At 49.6% G+C, this 14,774-nt stretch overlaps 1 protein-coding gene across 2 annotated transcripts in view; it reads right to left on the reverse strand.

The window, feature by feature from the left end:
• The window catches only part of ASTN2 (astrotactin 2), a 312,197-nt gene that overhangs the window by 140,543 nt on the left and 156,880 nt on the right, over window positions 1-14,774 (reverse strand). For both annotated transcript variants that reach the window (XM_065853591.2, XM_071817431.1), the window contains exon 11: window positions 5,006-5,156. In XM_065853591.2, the coding sequence (XP_065709663.1) occupies window positions 5,006-5,156 (151 nt within the window). The remainder of the gene's footprint in view (window positions 1-5,005; window positions 5,157-14,774) is intronic.

Raw genomic sequence — 14,774 nt, forward strand, 5'->3', positions numbered from 1 at the left:
GGTGCCTCATAAGGCAGGGACGGATGAGTTTTTATTTTTCAATGAACAATTGTCTGTCAGGGAAAAAAATGCAGATTTGATGAAGCTTAAGTGCTTTGTGGGATTCCATCAATTACATCTCAAAATTCATCAGGAAATTAGAAGAGCATTTAGTTTTGACAAGGTTGAAATGTTTTGGTTTCCAATGCCTCATTTTGTTTTTATTTCAGGCTGTACATTGGGATAGCACAATATACAACATAAAGCTCCAGATGATAATGTTGGCACTAAACATTTCCCCCTCCTTCACGGAAAGGAGATGTTCTGAACCAAAATATTTTGGAACTTGCAAATACGTGGGGGATTTCTGCACAGCATTTTGGTTTGGGCTGAAAGTCCCAAACACCCAATTTCCACTTTCCCCCCCGGCAAGAATATCAGTTCTCAGCTTCATCTGCTTCATTTGGAAGCACCTACCCACCACCCACCCATGGGTGACACATGCTGGAAGGAGGAGACTAGAGTGGCAGCCACTGCCCTGCTCCTTCATTTCTAATCCCATTTCTCCTCGAAACGGTTACCCTCTTAAATCAAGCCATTTCTGAGCCCCGCTTTGCAGCGAAGGAATAGCCCATCATTTTGATGTGGGAGAGAGCAAAACAGAAGGATTAGCTCCAGACAGGCTACACTGAGGCTTATATGCCTGTGTGGACCATGCCAAATTCCTCTTTCTTCTCTCTGTAAATAGTGTGGGACTGACATCACACCAGTGTCACTGTGGGCCACAACTTCATTGAGAAACTCTGTGGTGGCTGCTCTACCTTCTCCACACTGAGCCAAACTCCTCCTACCCGATGGGCTGATGCCGTGATCGAGCAGAGGAACAGTTCACTATTCTGCCAAACTATATGTTTTTCTTGCTCAAATTAGTCATAAAACTATGCCATAGGAACTCCAGTCTGTGAGCAGGGAGATGGTGATGACCAGCAGGATTTCACATCTGTGCAGAACACCCAGGGCTCTCCTGCCTCTTGCCAACACCTCTCCAGAGCTGGGACAGACCCTGGAGCTCAGCTGTGCTGTGAGCCCTTCCACACACACCTGCGACACCTCTGGCCTCCATGGCACAAGCCACTGTCTTCTGACTTAACAAGACTAACTCACCAACATCTACAGATGTTGCATAACCATCAGACCACACCACCTGCAGCAGATAAGTTGTTCACTCAGCAGGGTACAAGGGGCCTAATTCTGCTCCTACCTCGCTGTGGGACACCGAGCTGCCTTCCCCACCACCATCTGGGCAGCTCTTGCTCTCCTGCATCTCCATGAGGTCCTCAAGGTGGTGAGACCCCATCACCTTCACCTCTGTACCACACTCCCATACCTGCTGCTGCCTCCTCTTGCGGAGATGCTGAGGATGCCCAACATGCACCAGAGAGGGACCATCCACTTCCTCACCCAGCTCAGGTACTAAGGACAAAGCTCATTTTCCTCGTGGGAAAAACATCCTCACCCCTCTTATTCCCTGGGGCTGCAATCCTGCCTCTCTGGGGAGGCAGACACAAGTGACCCCCTTCTCCTTGAGCAGACAAGAGCACTGGCACCCATGACTAAAGCCAAGCCAAGAGACACGTGGAAAAACCTGAATTTAAGCCACCTTACAGGTATTTCCTTCAGTCCCTTAAGGGACAATTCATAGGTTTTCATCTCAAATTACAAATTGCCAACAAATGAGGTTCAACCACTTTCCCTTCTTCAGCATCCTCCCTCCTGGCCGAGCAGCTACAATCATGCTGGGAGAAGGGATCAGCAATATATATTCTTCTCCTAGCAATAATCTGACGTATTCCTCCAGCTTCTCCTGTTTTGCTGTGATCCCTGCAAGATGGTATAAAACGCACACTGCACTCAATGTGCAGAGAAGCTCACTGGGATTTTGTTTTCTAGCGAAATGTCCATGTTTTCCCCAGACCTGACAGCAATTCTAGGATGCGACAGGGAGAAGTTGCACAGAAACAGGTTTTCTAGAGCTTGAGGATTGTTTTGTTGTGTTACAAGGTAGGGCACAAAGGCAAAGCTCCAGTTAGCGATGTCAGGGTCTCAGCAAGGTCGCAGCTCATACTTCTTAAAATTACCCAAACAAAAAAAGCCTCCGACAAGAAAAGAACCACAGAAAACCTTTATGTGCTAATGCCATCTACTGGGTACACGTAAAAATAACAGAAAAACCATGAGAAGAGGGGAAAAAAGGGCGCCATGGGATGTGTGGGATGGAAACTGGGGACCCCACTGCAGAGCCCTTGGGGTCTTCCAGGTCATCTCGCACACAGGGTTTTAACTGAGCAAAGTGACGTCCCCGTTTCTCCTTCGTAAGCCCAAGGGGACTGTCCCTCAGAGAGATCCCACCACAAACTGCCCTCGATGTTTTACCCAAGTCCTTTTAAGGCCGAACAATTAGGTAATGGCAGAGCCCACGCCACTAAAAAGCCCGAAGATAAATGCATCCCCGGTCCCTGCAGAATTACTGGAAGCCGTATTAAGGGCACGAAGGAACTGGTAACAGATGATGATTATATATAAAAGGAATAAGAAATCTTTGAGATTTGTGCTGTTCCCTGGTTGAGCTGCTAGGCTCTGGCTCTGCTGTGTATTAATTGCTTACAAGGCTGCATGTATATTTTATGCTCAGTACCTGCCTGGAACATTTGTTGGATTTAGCCTTGATTGATGAACCACTGATTATATACTTCTGTGGCCTTCGCAAATTAATAAACTGTTGACTGGTAAAGATTAACAACATGTCATGATTTGCGAAACGGCGTCCAGAGTCAAGCTGAAGGAAGCCTAGTGCTAAAATTAGCACGTGAATGCTCCCTGAACTCTATAAAAAGGGGATAGCTTAATTAAATTACATCCCGATATTGCCCATAGCACTTACCAAATTGGCAAATTGAGTTCGCAGCAGTTCAGCTTTAACTGACATCCCTATAAATTTGCGGCAAATGACCCCATCCCTGCTCACGAGGGAAGCCCAGCTCGCACCTGGCAGACTCGGGGAGCAGGGTGGGATGAGGAGGGGACATATTGTATTGCCCAGTGCACGGACCAGTGCAGAAGATGCCATGAGGTCTCACGCTGGGGCTGTCGTGAGCTCCGAAACTCAGCTCCCATCACCTGCAACCCACTCAGTGGCACGAGCACAACTTGGGGCAGGGACAGACTTTTCCCCAGACAACAGCCATGGACCACGGTAAGAAAGACAGGACAGTGTCCCACAGACCTCTGCTCATACCCCAGCCATTGCAGGGGACCTGCAAGTATAAAGTGCCACGTGGGGTTGGGACACCTCGGGGGGATGAAGCTCTGTGTCCCTGGTGGCAGCCTGATGGGAAGCAGGGAGAGACGTGGATGGGACAGGGGATACAGCTGCTGTCCCCAAACTGCCCCATGGAGCTCAGCTCTGCTGTCCTCATGCTGCAGCTGGGATGAGGAGCTGGGGGGGCTTCATCCCATGAGTCAGGGCTGTGGAGAGGTCAGAGCAGCCCCACACTCCTGCAGTGGGGAGAAAAGGAGGAGAAGAGGAGAAGGATGAGGCCTCAAGATCCCCATGTGTCACCTCTCGGGTAGGGGATGCTCCCCAGGGCAGTTGCTCCCACCCTCCCCCCTGCCAGCCGCTGTACACAGTTTGTTCTCTTTCCATAAAGCCCCGAGTGACAGAGTTTTCAATTTCTGCCTCTCCACATGCCAGCGTGGTGAGCGCTAGGCCTGTAATTAATTGATAATTTCTATCCTAATATATCCTGACTTTTTAAAAAAGGCACGTCTTCCCAGCGGCACGGGATGACTGGAGTCTCGATTGCTTCTGACAGTGTCTGGGAGGCATGTTTGTGTTCAGAGCAAAATAATACCCAAAAAAATGAGGAAAAACCCCTAAAAGATGAGAACTCACTGAAAAAAGGAACAAAAGAAAATGACAGTGGGAAAGGAAAGGAGGAAACAGAGAGGAGCGGCAAGGGGGGGTGGCACCAGGTGCTGCTGGTGACACATCAGGCTGTCGCGCTAAATGGCCTTAACAAGCAACTGGAGAAAGGGATAATGAAAACGCCACCCCCGGGACGGCACCGCTCCAGCCTGACCTTTCCTGCTGCCGCGTATAAACATCTTCAATAAATAAAGAGACACTTAACTCCCTCCTCTGCGGAGATGGGAGGGGTGGGGTGACGGGGGCTCTGCCTGCGGCAAGAGGGAAGGGGCAGAGCGGTTTGGGGAGCTTCAGGTGTGTGTTTGCAGGGCAAGAGGAGCAGGTGAGGAGCTCTAGACCGCCTCAGGGTAACCAACTACTGCCCAGCTCCTACAACAGACAGATAAGAAGCGGTGCTCCAGGTTACCCCAGTTTCCCAAGGCTGTGCCCCCGCATCTCTGCGTGGTACCAGACTTGCACAAGCTCCACACACAGGGAAGTGGTGACTTCGCTGTCAAGGGGAGATGTGTCAGAGCTGGGAGAGGTGCTGAGCTCCACTGCAGCCCATGTGGATAAACAGCAAAACCCCTCTGTGCATCAATAGCTGGCAGTGATTCAGAGCCTCTGTCCACAACTGGGGTCAGAGTCTCCTGGAGGGGAGATGGCAAACCTGGGATTCTGGTTTTCTGGCAAGATGTGAGCACATTGAGAAACAAATAAAAACTCTGAGGGGTGCAGAGCAGGAGAGGATGGGGAGACGTTTCATCTTTATCCCACGCTGAGAGGCACAAGACAGGAGAAAAAGTGCAGCTGCTGTAGCCCAGGCTTTCCTGACAAGCAGGAAAACAACCATCAGCCTCAAGCATTTTTCTTTTGCTCATCTGAGCCCCCGGGCTCCTTCCCCGCGGTCCCTACGGCATTTGTGATCTGCCATGAGGGCCCCAGGGTTGGGAGGAACCCACCGCCAGCACACACATCCCTGTGGCCACTTCCCCAGAGAGGTAGTGGGCAATGTCCCCTCTGGCTTGTCCCCAAAACACACACCAGCCCCGGGAGACCTACCACGCAGCCCGTCGAGTCCACCTTGCGATCCGAAACGCACTTGAAGTTGCGGGTGCAGCCACCATTGTTGCGGGAGCAATCTCGGACCGGCCCGAAGGAGGAGAGCAAGTCATTGATGGTTTCAAAGTAGGTGGACAGCATCGCTTCTTCCCTTGGAGAGAAAAGGCACCGTTAGGGCTGGCAGGGAGCTGGTGGCACATGGTATGGGCAGGACGATCCACGAAGAAAGCTGCTCAGGCAAAATCACAGCGTTTTGGTTAGCAAAAGTGAGGCAAAGGAGGCCTCCCTAGAAAATTAAGGCTTTGTGATCAAGCTACATAAAGTAAATCTGCTGCATAACATCTGATCCTTGATGAAAATGAACCACTTATGGGGTTTCAAAGATACTATATACCATTTTCCTCAAACTGGCAACTAAAAGATACTTTATTAGCAGCATGCAGTTGTGTGTCAATCCAAGCTTCTACTGGACAACAGCGAATCCACAACAGTGAAACTCCTGAACATTTCACAGCTGGGACAAACACCTTGTCCATCGCCTGGGGACACTGCCACAGCTTCAAAGCCATGTGGAACTTGGCTTTGCTTGCTGGGATGCAGATGCAGAGGCTCATCCCTGTGCTTGGTGACAGGGGACCAGGAGCAGGGGACACACCGCTCCAGCTCGCAAAGCCTCAGGCACGGCCGCACTGTGACATCCCTCTCTTAAGCAAGTAAAGCAGCATAAATGCCCCCAAATCCAACAGCAACAGAAAGCCTGGAGAAGCTCCCAGTGCTGCCTCTCCGAGCTGCGCACACAGCGGATTTGGGCTGTGACAAAGTATTCAGGCACTTTGCTTTCTGCTGGGTTCCGTCAAAGGGAACACAGATGCTCGTCAAAAGCTTTAAGCATCTCCAAGGTACTACTCATCTTCAAAGCACACTTTATAATATTAACTGATACCTGCAACCCATCCTGGGCAACAGATCCGGTCACCCTCTCATCGACAGGAGAGAGACAAAGTGATTTACCCAAGGTCACAGAACAAGTCACTGATGGCAACGGACTTGACCTCCACGGGCTGTTTATTAGATCTTTATCCACAGGGGGCTGCAAATAAATGCTGACCCCTCTGACCTTAAAATATCCCCCGAGGCAATGCCAGCAGTCACAGGGTGGTTTATTCCCCTTTAGCATCTCCCCCACACTTCCATCAGCACCTAAAAAGCCACGTAACAACTCAAATTCCAGGTTAGTCTCCCTTTTTTGGAGGGTTTTTAATTTGAAAACCGTGTGCTTGGCAATGAAACAGCATTAGAGGAATATTCGCCAGCCCTTGAGGACCACAGCATCGCGTTATCTGTCAGCGAGGCCCCTGCGCACACACGGTGTCGCACTCACAGCCCTGCCAGCACCAAACGCTCGGAAAAATCATGAGTCAGGCATTAAAAAAACCTATAGAATGAGATTGGCATAAAAATTATGAGATTTTAAAAATAAATCAGTCACTGGGTTGTTCCCCCTCCCCGTAAATTTGCCTTCTGCTTTCTGAGCCTTTAGGGTGTAATCGAGCTTTTCCCTGCAGACCTGAGAGCCAGAAACTACTTAGAGACCAAATCCAAAGAAATAAAGCCCTATGCAGTAGTGAAGTCGTGATTTTGCAGATTTCAGATTTCCAGGCGATCACAGGATTCCAGAAGCTGGAACTTTCAACAAGGAAAACACCCTAAAACCAGCAAGAACTGGTAAATTGGCAGGTCCCGTGGGTTGGGATGGACAAGTCCCCAGCCCCGGGGCAGCTCCGTGCCCATCAGTGTCCTCAGCTGCATCACCGTCCCGTGTCACAAATTCATGTTTGTGCTGCCCCTTTCCCCCCCAATTAATGCTTCCCAATTAGCTTTTCCCTCTTGGCAATCACACTTCTGATATTCCCCCTTCTCTTGGCCCCTCTCCTAGATTTTCCAGCATATTTGGAGCTAAATCTCCCTCTGTCCTTTCTTGGTCATGTTTCAAACATCTTTAGAGCCCCTTTTCTATTAGCACTCTGTTCCCACCAGAATTTGCAGCTCCTCTGCAGTGAGGGAGTGAGAAAGGCAGAATATATTAGATCAGAGCACATATTTCTGCTGGAGAGATACGAGGAGAGAAAGGGCATGTTATTTACTAACCAAAACTACTGTTTATTAACGTAGGGAGAATTATTAAAAAAAAAAAAAAAGAAGAAACAAATGATGACAACTCCTCCACCACCCACCAGAAAGCTCAGCCCCATCTGCTCCTCCCAAGGGGTTTCTCATCGTAGGTGGACTGCAAGGAGAACCGTGTCCCCATCCTCCCTCTTGGCTTTTCTGTTTGGCCACCAACCAACCAGCCTCTCCCACAGCTCCCGTGTCCCTGGGGGGAGAAGGTGAGGAGCTACAGCTGCCCTGGGTGGTGGACAGGAGACCCTGGGGCTGCAGCCTAGGTTGGGCAGCTCTGGAGAGATGCTGGGAGAAGCCGTCTCATCCCACAGCCACGCTCCAGGACTGGGGTTGGCAAGGGCAGCTCGTCATGGTTTTAATTAAAAGCTGGAAGCACAAGGCGACCTTCTGCCCTCGAGAGTGCAGAGGATGGGAGCAGGAACCTCGCTCTCCGAAATCATGCCTGGCGTAATGGATGACCCTCGACAAAGCACGGGCAGGGGCTGCCGAGCCGGAATGAGCCATTAAGCATATTAAAATATTAACCTCGCTTGAAGGTGGGGAAGCAGAGCCAGAGCAAAGTGTTCAAATGTCACCTGCGAGAGGAGCGGGGTGACACTGCTGCCTGCAGACAGAGAGAGGCTGCTCAGCCAGATCACTTCTGAACTGGCCGTCGTGAGACTAGAGCAGCATCACTTCAACACGGCGCCCTGACGGGAGGATGTCAGCAGATGAGAGGGCTGGCGGAGTGCTCGGAGCGAGCTAGGAGCAAATTTGGCTTTCGTCTGCCTCCGGAGGGGCCAGCAGAGCCGAGCTCAGCGCAGGCAGAGCTGAGCCTTTGGCACTGCCAGCCCCAGCAGCTCCATTTAATTTTAGGGGGTAAAGAGCAATAATTAATTACTTGCCTCCCACAGTGACAATGGGATGGAGCAGATGATTTTCAAGCCACACGGCTCCGGCGGTGACCCCTGCTCATCCCTCCCTGCCTGCTGTATGGGACTGCAGCTCCGAATCCCAGAGCCAGCCCTGGAGAGCCTGCAGTGCCAACAAGGCAGGGGACACTAGAGAAGCGATGACAGCATCTGGGTCACCACCGCACGGTGCCCGCAGGGGACAGCTGTCGCCCCTCACTGCCTGAGCACGCCAGGTTAGACCAGCCCTGATGGATGAATCACGTTCCCTGCAGTAATGACCTGTCTGCAAAAGAACAGCTCTTTTCTCCTCTTCTCCATCTATCTGTGTTGAAATTCTCTGAGTGACCCGAGGTCCCTGCTGACACAGCAGGATGAAGAAGAAGGGCTCTGCAGTGAGACCCATGAGTTGGGAGAAGCTGCCGGTGGCCCTGGATGGACCCAGGGACCGAAACCACAGGGATCAAACAGGGCAATTCCTCACCACCTTGAAACAGATGCTAGGTCCTCTCAAAAAGGGCATTTTGGAGCAAGGGACCTGACTTCTGGTGTCCGATTCTCTCCATAAGCACAGGCATGCCTATGAACACACACGCAGGCTCTTTCTATAACTCTCCAGCCCTCCCAAAGACACACGCAGACACACAGATGATACGCTTATGAATGAAATGCACTCCCCTCTCCACCAGCACCCACTGATGACACACAGCTTCAGCAAAAGCCCAGTTTTTAACGTTTTCTATTGCCACAAACAGTCAGTGCAATGCACAACAGCAGGGCTCTCCACCAGCCTGGGTGCAGACCAGCACCCATCCTCACCCAGCCACCTCCCATCACCCACATTCGCCTCAATTCCCTTGAAAATACTTCTTTCCATCCTCCCACTTTGTTCTAGGCCCTCATTAATGAAACAGATTCAGTGACAAATATCACTGGGGGTTATTTATTCATGAAATACCAACACCAGGCAATTCTCAAAGCCTCCAAAGCACTCAGCTCAGCATAAGCTCCTGAGCTTTGCAGTGGCTCTTCTCTCCAGCTCATCCTGGAAGGGGATTAGCGGGTGTTATCCAACTCAGCTGCCCCTTCTTATTGCCTGCTAATGGTTAAAGACTTCAGTGTCTTACAAAGTTAACCATTGCTGAGCAAAACAAAGAAAAATATGCGAGCTGGGGACTAAGCCAGTGCAGCTCCACCATCTGCTCCCCAAACTGTGTTTGGAGAGGGATCAGAGTGAAGATTTGAGGTTCATGAGTTTCTAGAGTCAGGGCACACCAGCAGCAGAAGGCGTGATGCTGTGTCACCTGCAGCTTCACCCCAAGGGAGGGACCAGTACAGAACAGGAACCCAAAACGCCCCAACACAGCCCAGCCAGGATGTCTTGTGTCCAGCACCTCACGCTGCTTCCCACTCCCATCAGCAAAACCCCGGTCAACAGGGATCTTTGCAGCTGATGCACTTGTGAAACAGTGCAGAGCAACACCCACATTCTGCATTTTTGGCCCAACAGCTGCTTGCCTGAGCAATTTTGACCAGCTCTGGCCACAAATCTTCTACTGTGCTGCGAGGCTTGAGAAAGGGTTGGTCTCCCCATTGCTGAGAGCCCAGCAGAGAGGTGTCCCCTGTGCAGAATTTGCTCCCTTTTCCCATTATGCCCAGCCAGGTGTTAAACCTGGACATCCCCTGCCTTTCACCCTTCTTCTCTGTCCCATCAGGTCATCTCACCCAGAGCTGGCTCTACCCAGAGGGACACTCACCCTCTGCCCCGTGGATGCTCACGTGGGAGCTGTGACTGCCCCTTCCAGTCCCTGTTACAGCCCCAAAAGCTCAAGCCGAGCACCCATCCCTCCAGGGCAGTTTCCAGGAGGAGCTGGATGCTCAGTTTGGGGAATAATACCTCTGAGGAGTCCCCAGACTTGTTACAGTTGGTTGTTTCCTCCCCAGTAAATGCTCCGAGCATCACCTGTGTTCTCACCTATTCCACTCCTATCTTCCTCCGCTCCTTTTCTCTTCTCCCTCACATCTTTTCCTCCACTAAACCCCCACCTTCCTCCGCTAATCCCGCCAGCACTGAAATCATTAGCGAGGTTGCCGAACTCTTCCTCGAGTTGCAGAGTAAACGCCTCAAAGATATTAATGGAATCGGTGGAAGTGGGACCTGCATGAGCTTTTTTTGCTGTGCAAACGATTCTGCCCCTGCTCTGCCTGGAAACTTCTTCACCAGCCAGAAATTGCAAATGCTGGGTGGAAGACGGCGGGTCGGGAGGGGTAGGTGCTCTCAGCTGCAAGCTTGAATACCAAATTGGACAGGGAATTACAGATCGCAGCAGAAGCAAAGTTAACCCAGTCCTTCGTCCCCGGCTTCCTACACTGCAGCACTTGGCTGTGGTAAGGCTGGGAATTGCTCAGCGTGTTCGTGCAATGCCCAGCAAAATTCATCACAGAAATGGGCACAAGGGCCCTGCCTGCCCGATCGACACGTGCATCCCAGCTGAGGGTGTGTGCAAAGTGCATAAGCACATTTTTATACAGGCATTACATATGGCCAATAAAATACAAATGACATCTGCAAAGCCCAGCGGTCAGTGAATTGTCGGGATCTGACCAGCACGCAGGGATGTGACCCCAGCTGCAGGTCCCTGGGGACCTCGAGGTGCCATCAACCATGACCCAGACCTGCTCCCAGCATGTGCCATTCCCTGGCAGAGCCAGCCCTTCCCCTGGGAACCCACACTCAGCACCCCCAGCATCTCACAAACCTTCATTTATTCTCACAGTTTCTCTACACCAGGTATTTTTTTTAACGCTTAAGATGGGAAGCCAAGGCAACAAGAGATCAGGAATAAAGGTGCTCACCACTGTTGGATGTCCAACAGGAGACGCTTTCAAAATTATTTTTAGTACTTTTAGCACTTCCCACGCTCAGCACAATTCCAACCTGGTTTGATTGCACCACCGGCTCAGCTTTTCTGCTCACAGGACCATGCCGCTATACTCCCAAATTACGATGAATCTATGGTCATTTCAGAAAAGTGGTCTCCAATTTAAAGACCGAGGGGTATATTTTTTCCAGGATTTCAACTGTTTTCTTCTTTATTCTGCCTGCAACAAGAGACTGTTTCCTCCTCCTGCACCCGCTACAGCATTTACTGCATCTGTAGTTAATGCAGCACCGAGCCCTGAGCAGTTTCCCAAGCAAGTACCTCCATGCACTGACCAAGCTGGGATGCTCTGGAAAAGTTAATTTCCAGCCCCAACATTGGAGGACCCAACAAGTTGATGGCAGCTTCTAACCAAGGGACTTCACAATCTGAAACTTTGGTATGCTGAAGACCATATCTTCAAACAGGTTTCTTAGTGTGGTGCCTGAAGATGTGTGTGTATGGCACGCATTTGTTATTTTATGCAGAAAAATGAGTTTCCGTCCCAGTGCACCCACAAACACTTTTCAGCCAACGTAACAGTGCTGGAAGGTTTCAAGAAAAACCATCACGCAGGTCCTAAATTGGGAGAAATCACCCTTAAAGTGATGACGGCGAAGGCATTTCAATGGAGTTACGCTGACACACCACTGCTGATGAGCTGCTTACTATATATTTTCCAGGTAGTCTCACTTCTTGTGGTAATACTACAATAAACACTTGCAAAAACTCTCTCCCAAAAACCCTGAGGTTGAAAGTGTGAAAAATTCCCCACCACGCTTCAATAATTTGCTAGAGATTGAATAAAACCATCGCTCTGCCGGAGTGTTTTGAAGCTCACACCTCAGCAACCAGAAGGGCCAGAGATTTAATTACAGCAAAGCAAAACGGACCATGCTGGAATAAAAGCGAGCTGGGAAAGCCCATCACATGCATACATGTCCTGGGGGATGTGGGGGCTCACTGGGACCCCCCACCCCACTGCATCCCCGCTCATGTCCCCACCATCCCGTTCTGCAGTTATTTAAGACAAGCAGAACATCGTCTCCCTGTTGCTATTACCACAACCGCTCCTAATGTCCCAGCTAATGTTTTCAGCTTCAAAGGAATCCATTTCCCTCTGCCAACCATATCACCAGCCAGAGCCAGACATACCTAATTCACTTTTATTAACTCTAGTTAAGTTATTTACCCATGAAGCATGCAAAGTTATGAGATGAGCCTGACCTGTCCCCTTCCCTACACTGCTCCTCCAAACTTCAGCTGCACAGAAAAGCTTTAGAATGTGAATTCTTATAAGTTCAAAAAACTGCAGCAAACAAGAAGCACGGGAAAAGCACAGTTTCAACATCTTAATAATTTAAAGAATTTAAAAAGTAACTTTTAGACCACCAGGAACAGAAAGCTCCAGGCTCACTGAGGAGCCACCTTGGACCTTCACACCCCTGGAATTACCAATAAAGCCTTTTGATGAGGGGTTCTAGGCAGCTCCAAATATTAATAATTTAAACAGTTAATAGCAGTGGAATCTGCTTGTTCAACACGGAATCAGTAGTAGTAGTATGTATTAATTGAGAGTAATTGTGCACTAATTAACTCACAAAGTCGTATGTTTATCTAGCAAAACGGATCACACTATTGGCGCCGGGGTTATCAGTAAAGGCAGCAAAGCATAATTAAAAAATACATAAATGAAAATTATCAAATGATTTCTCTATGCTAATTAGTATTTTTACTAGCTCCGTTTGCCCAGCAATTCCTTTCACCCCATCCTCTCAAAACATTCATTTCAAAATAGTGAAGTTATAAATGCATTTCTGGCTTAAATTTAGAAGTGAAAACCAGCCACTGGAGGGGTGTTTGATATGCCCAGAGGTAACACGGTGATAACAACCAGCCCATCCGCTGGTGCTGCTGGAGAGACCTTCTGCAGGGTGCTGGGATAGAGCACCCAAAATACTTCTAAGGCCATGTCCAGGCTGTCTCTGCTTGGATGGTGGGATCTCCACCGGCAAAGGGATCCTGCAGAACATCAGCTGTGCAACACGGACCCAGAGCAAGTGTCTGAGGAAAGCCCACAGCAGCAAACGGGCGCTACAGAGCTGATGGGACATCAAAGTCTGTCAGGCATCCGCTGCCACCCAACGTGGGGACACACAGGTCTGAGCACTCAGAAAAAGTATATTAAAGGAAATTAGAAAGGCTACAATGTCACACACACAAAACTTAAAAAAAATGTGAGAACTAAAGTTGCCAAGGCAACCTTAATTCAGTGTCTGGAAATTATGCACTTTGATTGAAGGTGTTGATTGCAAGACCACACACAGGAGGGTTATCTGCAGGACCTGTCTCCCCCTGACACCAAAGGTGATGGTGCTGAGCTGTAACCAGGTGTCCGGGTGCCTGAAACAATCTGGAGCTCAGCATGCAGGCATCCCAAACCCCACCCCTAGGTACCTATCAACATCCGCAGACTTCTCTGCACCCTAAAAACAACTTCACCTGCAGCTTCTCAGTATCTTGTTTTCCCTTTGTTGGAGGATGTGTATCTCCTACTCTATTGTACTCAGACACTGCTGTGTATGTACAATTACTCAGTTCCTCATGGGTTTCTGATTCTTTGCTCAACACCAGAAATCAGCAATGTTTTACAACCAATAAATGGATTAAGTTCCCAGTCTCCTTGTTACCATCCCCGTTTTACAGATGGGGAGCTAAGGCCCAGAAACGGTAATGTAAAAAACATCCACTACATTACATGAACCAAATTTGAGACATTTGGACTTGATTTTTCAGAGTGCTTAGCATTAAATGGCACTTCCCCTGCTCAAAGCACAGCTCTCATTGACTTCGGTTGAAGTTTTTACAGCTCCATATTAATGCAGATCGTTCCCAGAGCAGGTACATCAGCTGTGCTGAGCGAGGCAAAGGTGAAAAACTTGGATATGATCACACCATTAAAGACAGTTTCATAATGCATATGCACAGAGGGGCTGCCTGAAGGCTGCACAGCAAACTAACCCTGGCACCTCGCGGCTTTAGAGTTTTACAAACTTGGTAATATTTGCTAAAGAGAAGCCTCATGGGGGTTTTATTCAGGGCAGGGAGGAAGGGAAAGGTGTTCAGACTGGAAAATACGACATTTTTTAACGGCAGTTGCAGGACGCAGCACCGTTCAGCCTTTGGAGGGCAGAGCAATCCTTGGGGCAAAACTGCCTGGGCAGTCGCCTTCATGCCTGCTCACTATCCTCATCCTCTCTTATAACCCATTCCTCTCCTCTATTTCCACAGTTTCCCTCCCCCGCTAGACCCAGACTCGCCCTCGGTCAATGCTGTGGAGCAGGGATGCTCGGCCGTGCTCGGGCACGGAGGATTGCTACCGGCTCTCGCTGCTAAAATCAAACAAGACTTCACGCCACGTGCAGCGATTCATGTTTTTCAAAAGCGCTTTTAAGTTGGCCAAATTAAGGCAGTTCTGCACCTGTAAAAGAGAGACCCTCTGCAAAACGCCTGCCTCAATCCTCCGCAACAGTTTTGCCTGGGGGAGAAAAAGAAATCGTAGAAAAAACAAGCAATCGAGCAAAAGCCTCGACAGAAGGTTTGGGATCTCTCATCTTAAATTATTAAAGGCTGAAAACATCATGAGATGGGTCAGACCACCCCGGTACCAGGCAGAGACTGCAGCCCTGCCTGGGTTGATTGAAATATAACACAGATTCACATAGACACTATGTGGCATGACGAAAAACGTCATTAATTTCACCGCCGTGATGAGCT

This window comes from Patagioenas fasciata, chromosome 20 (assembly GCF_037038585.1).
Source record: "Patagioenas fasciata isolate bPatFas1 chromosome 20, bPatFas1.hap1, whole genome shotgun sequence".
Classification (NCBI taxonomy): Eukaryota; Metazoa; Chordata; class Aves; order Columbiformes; family Columbidae; genus Patagioenas; species Patagioenas fasciata.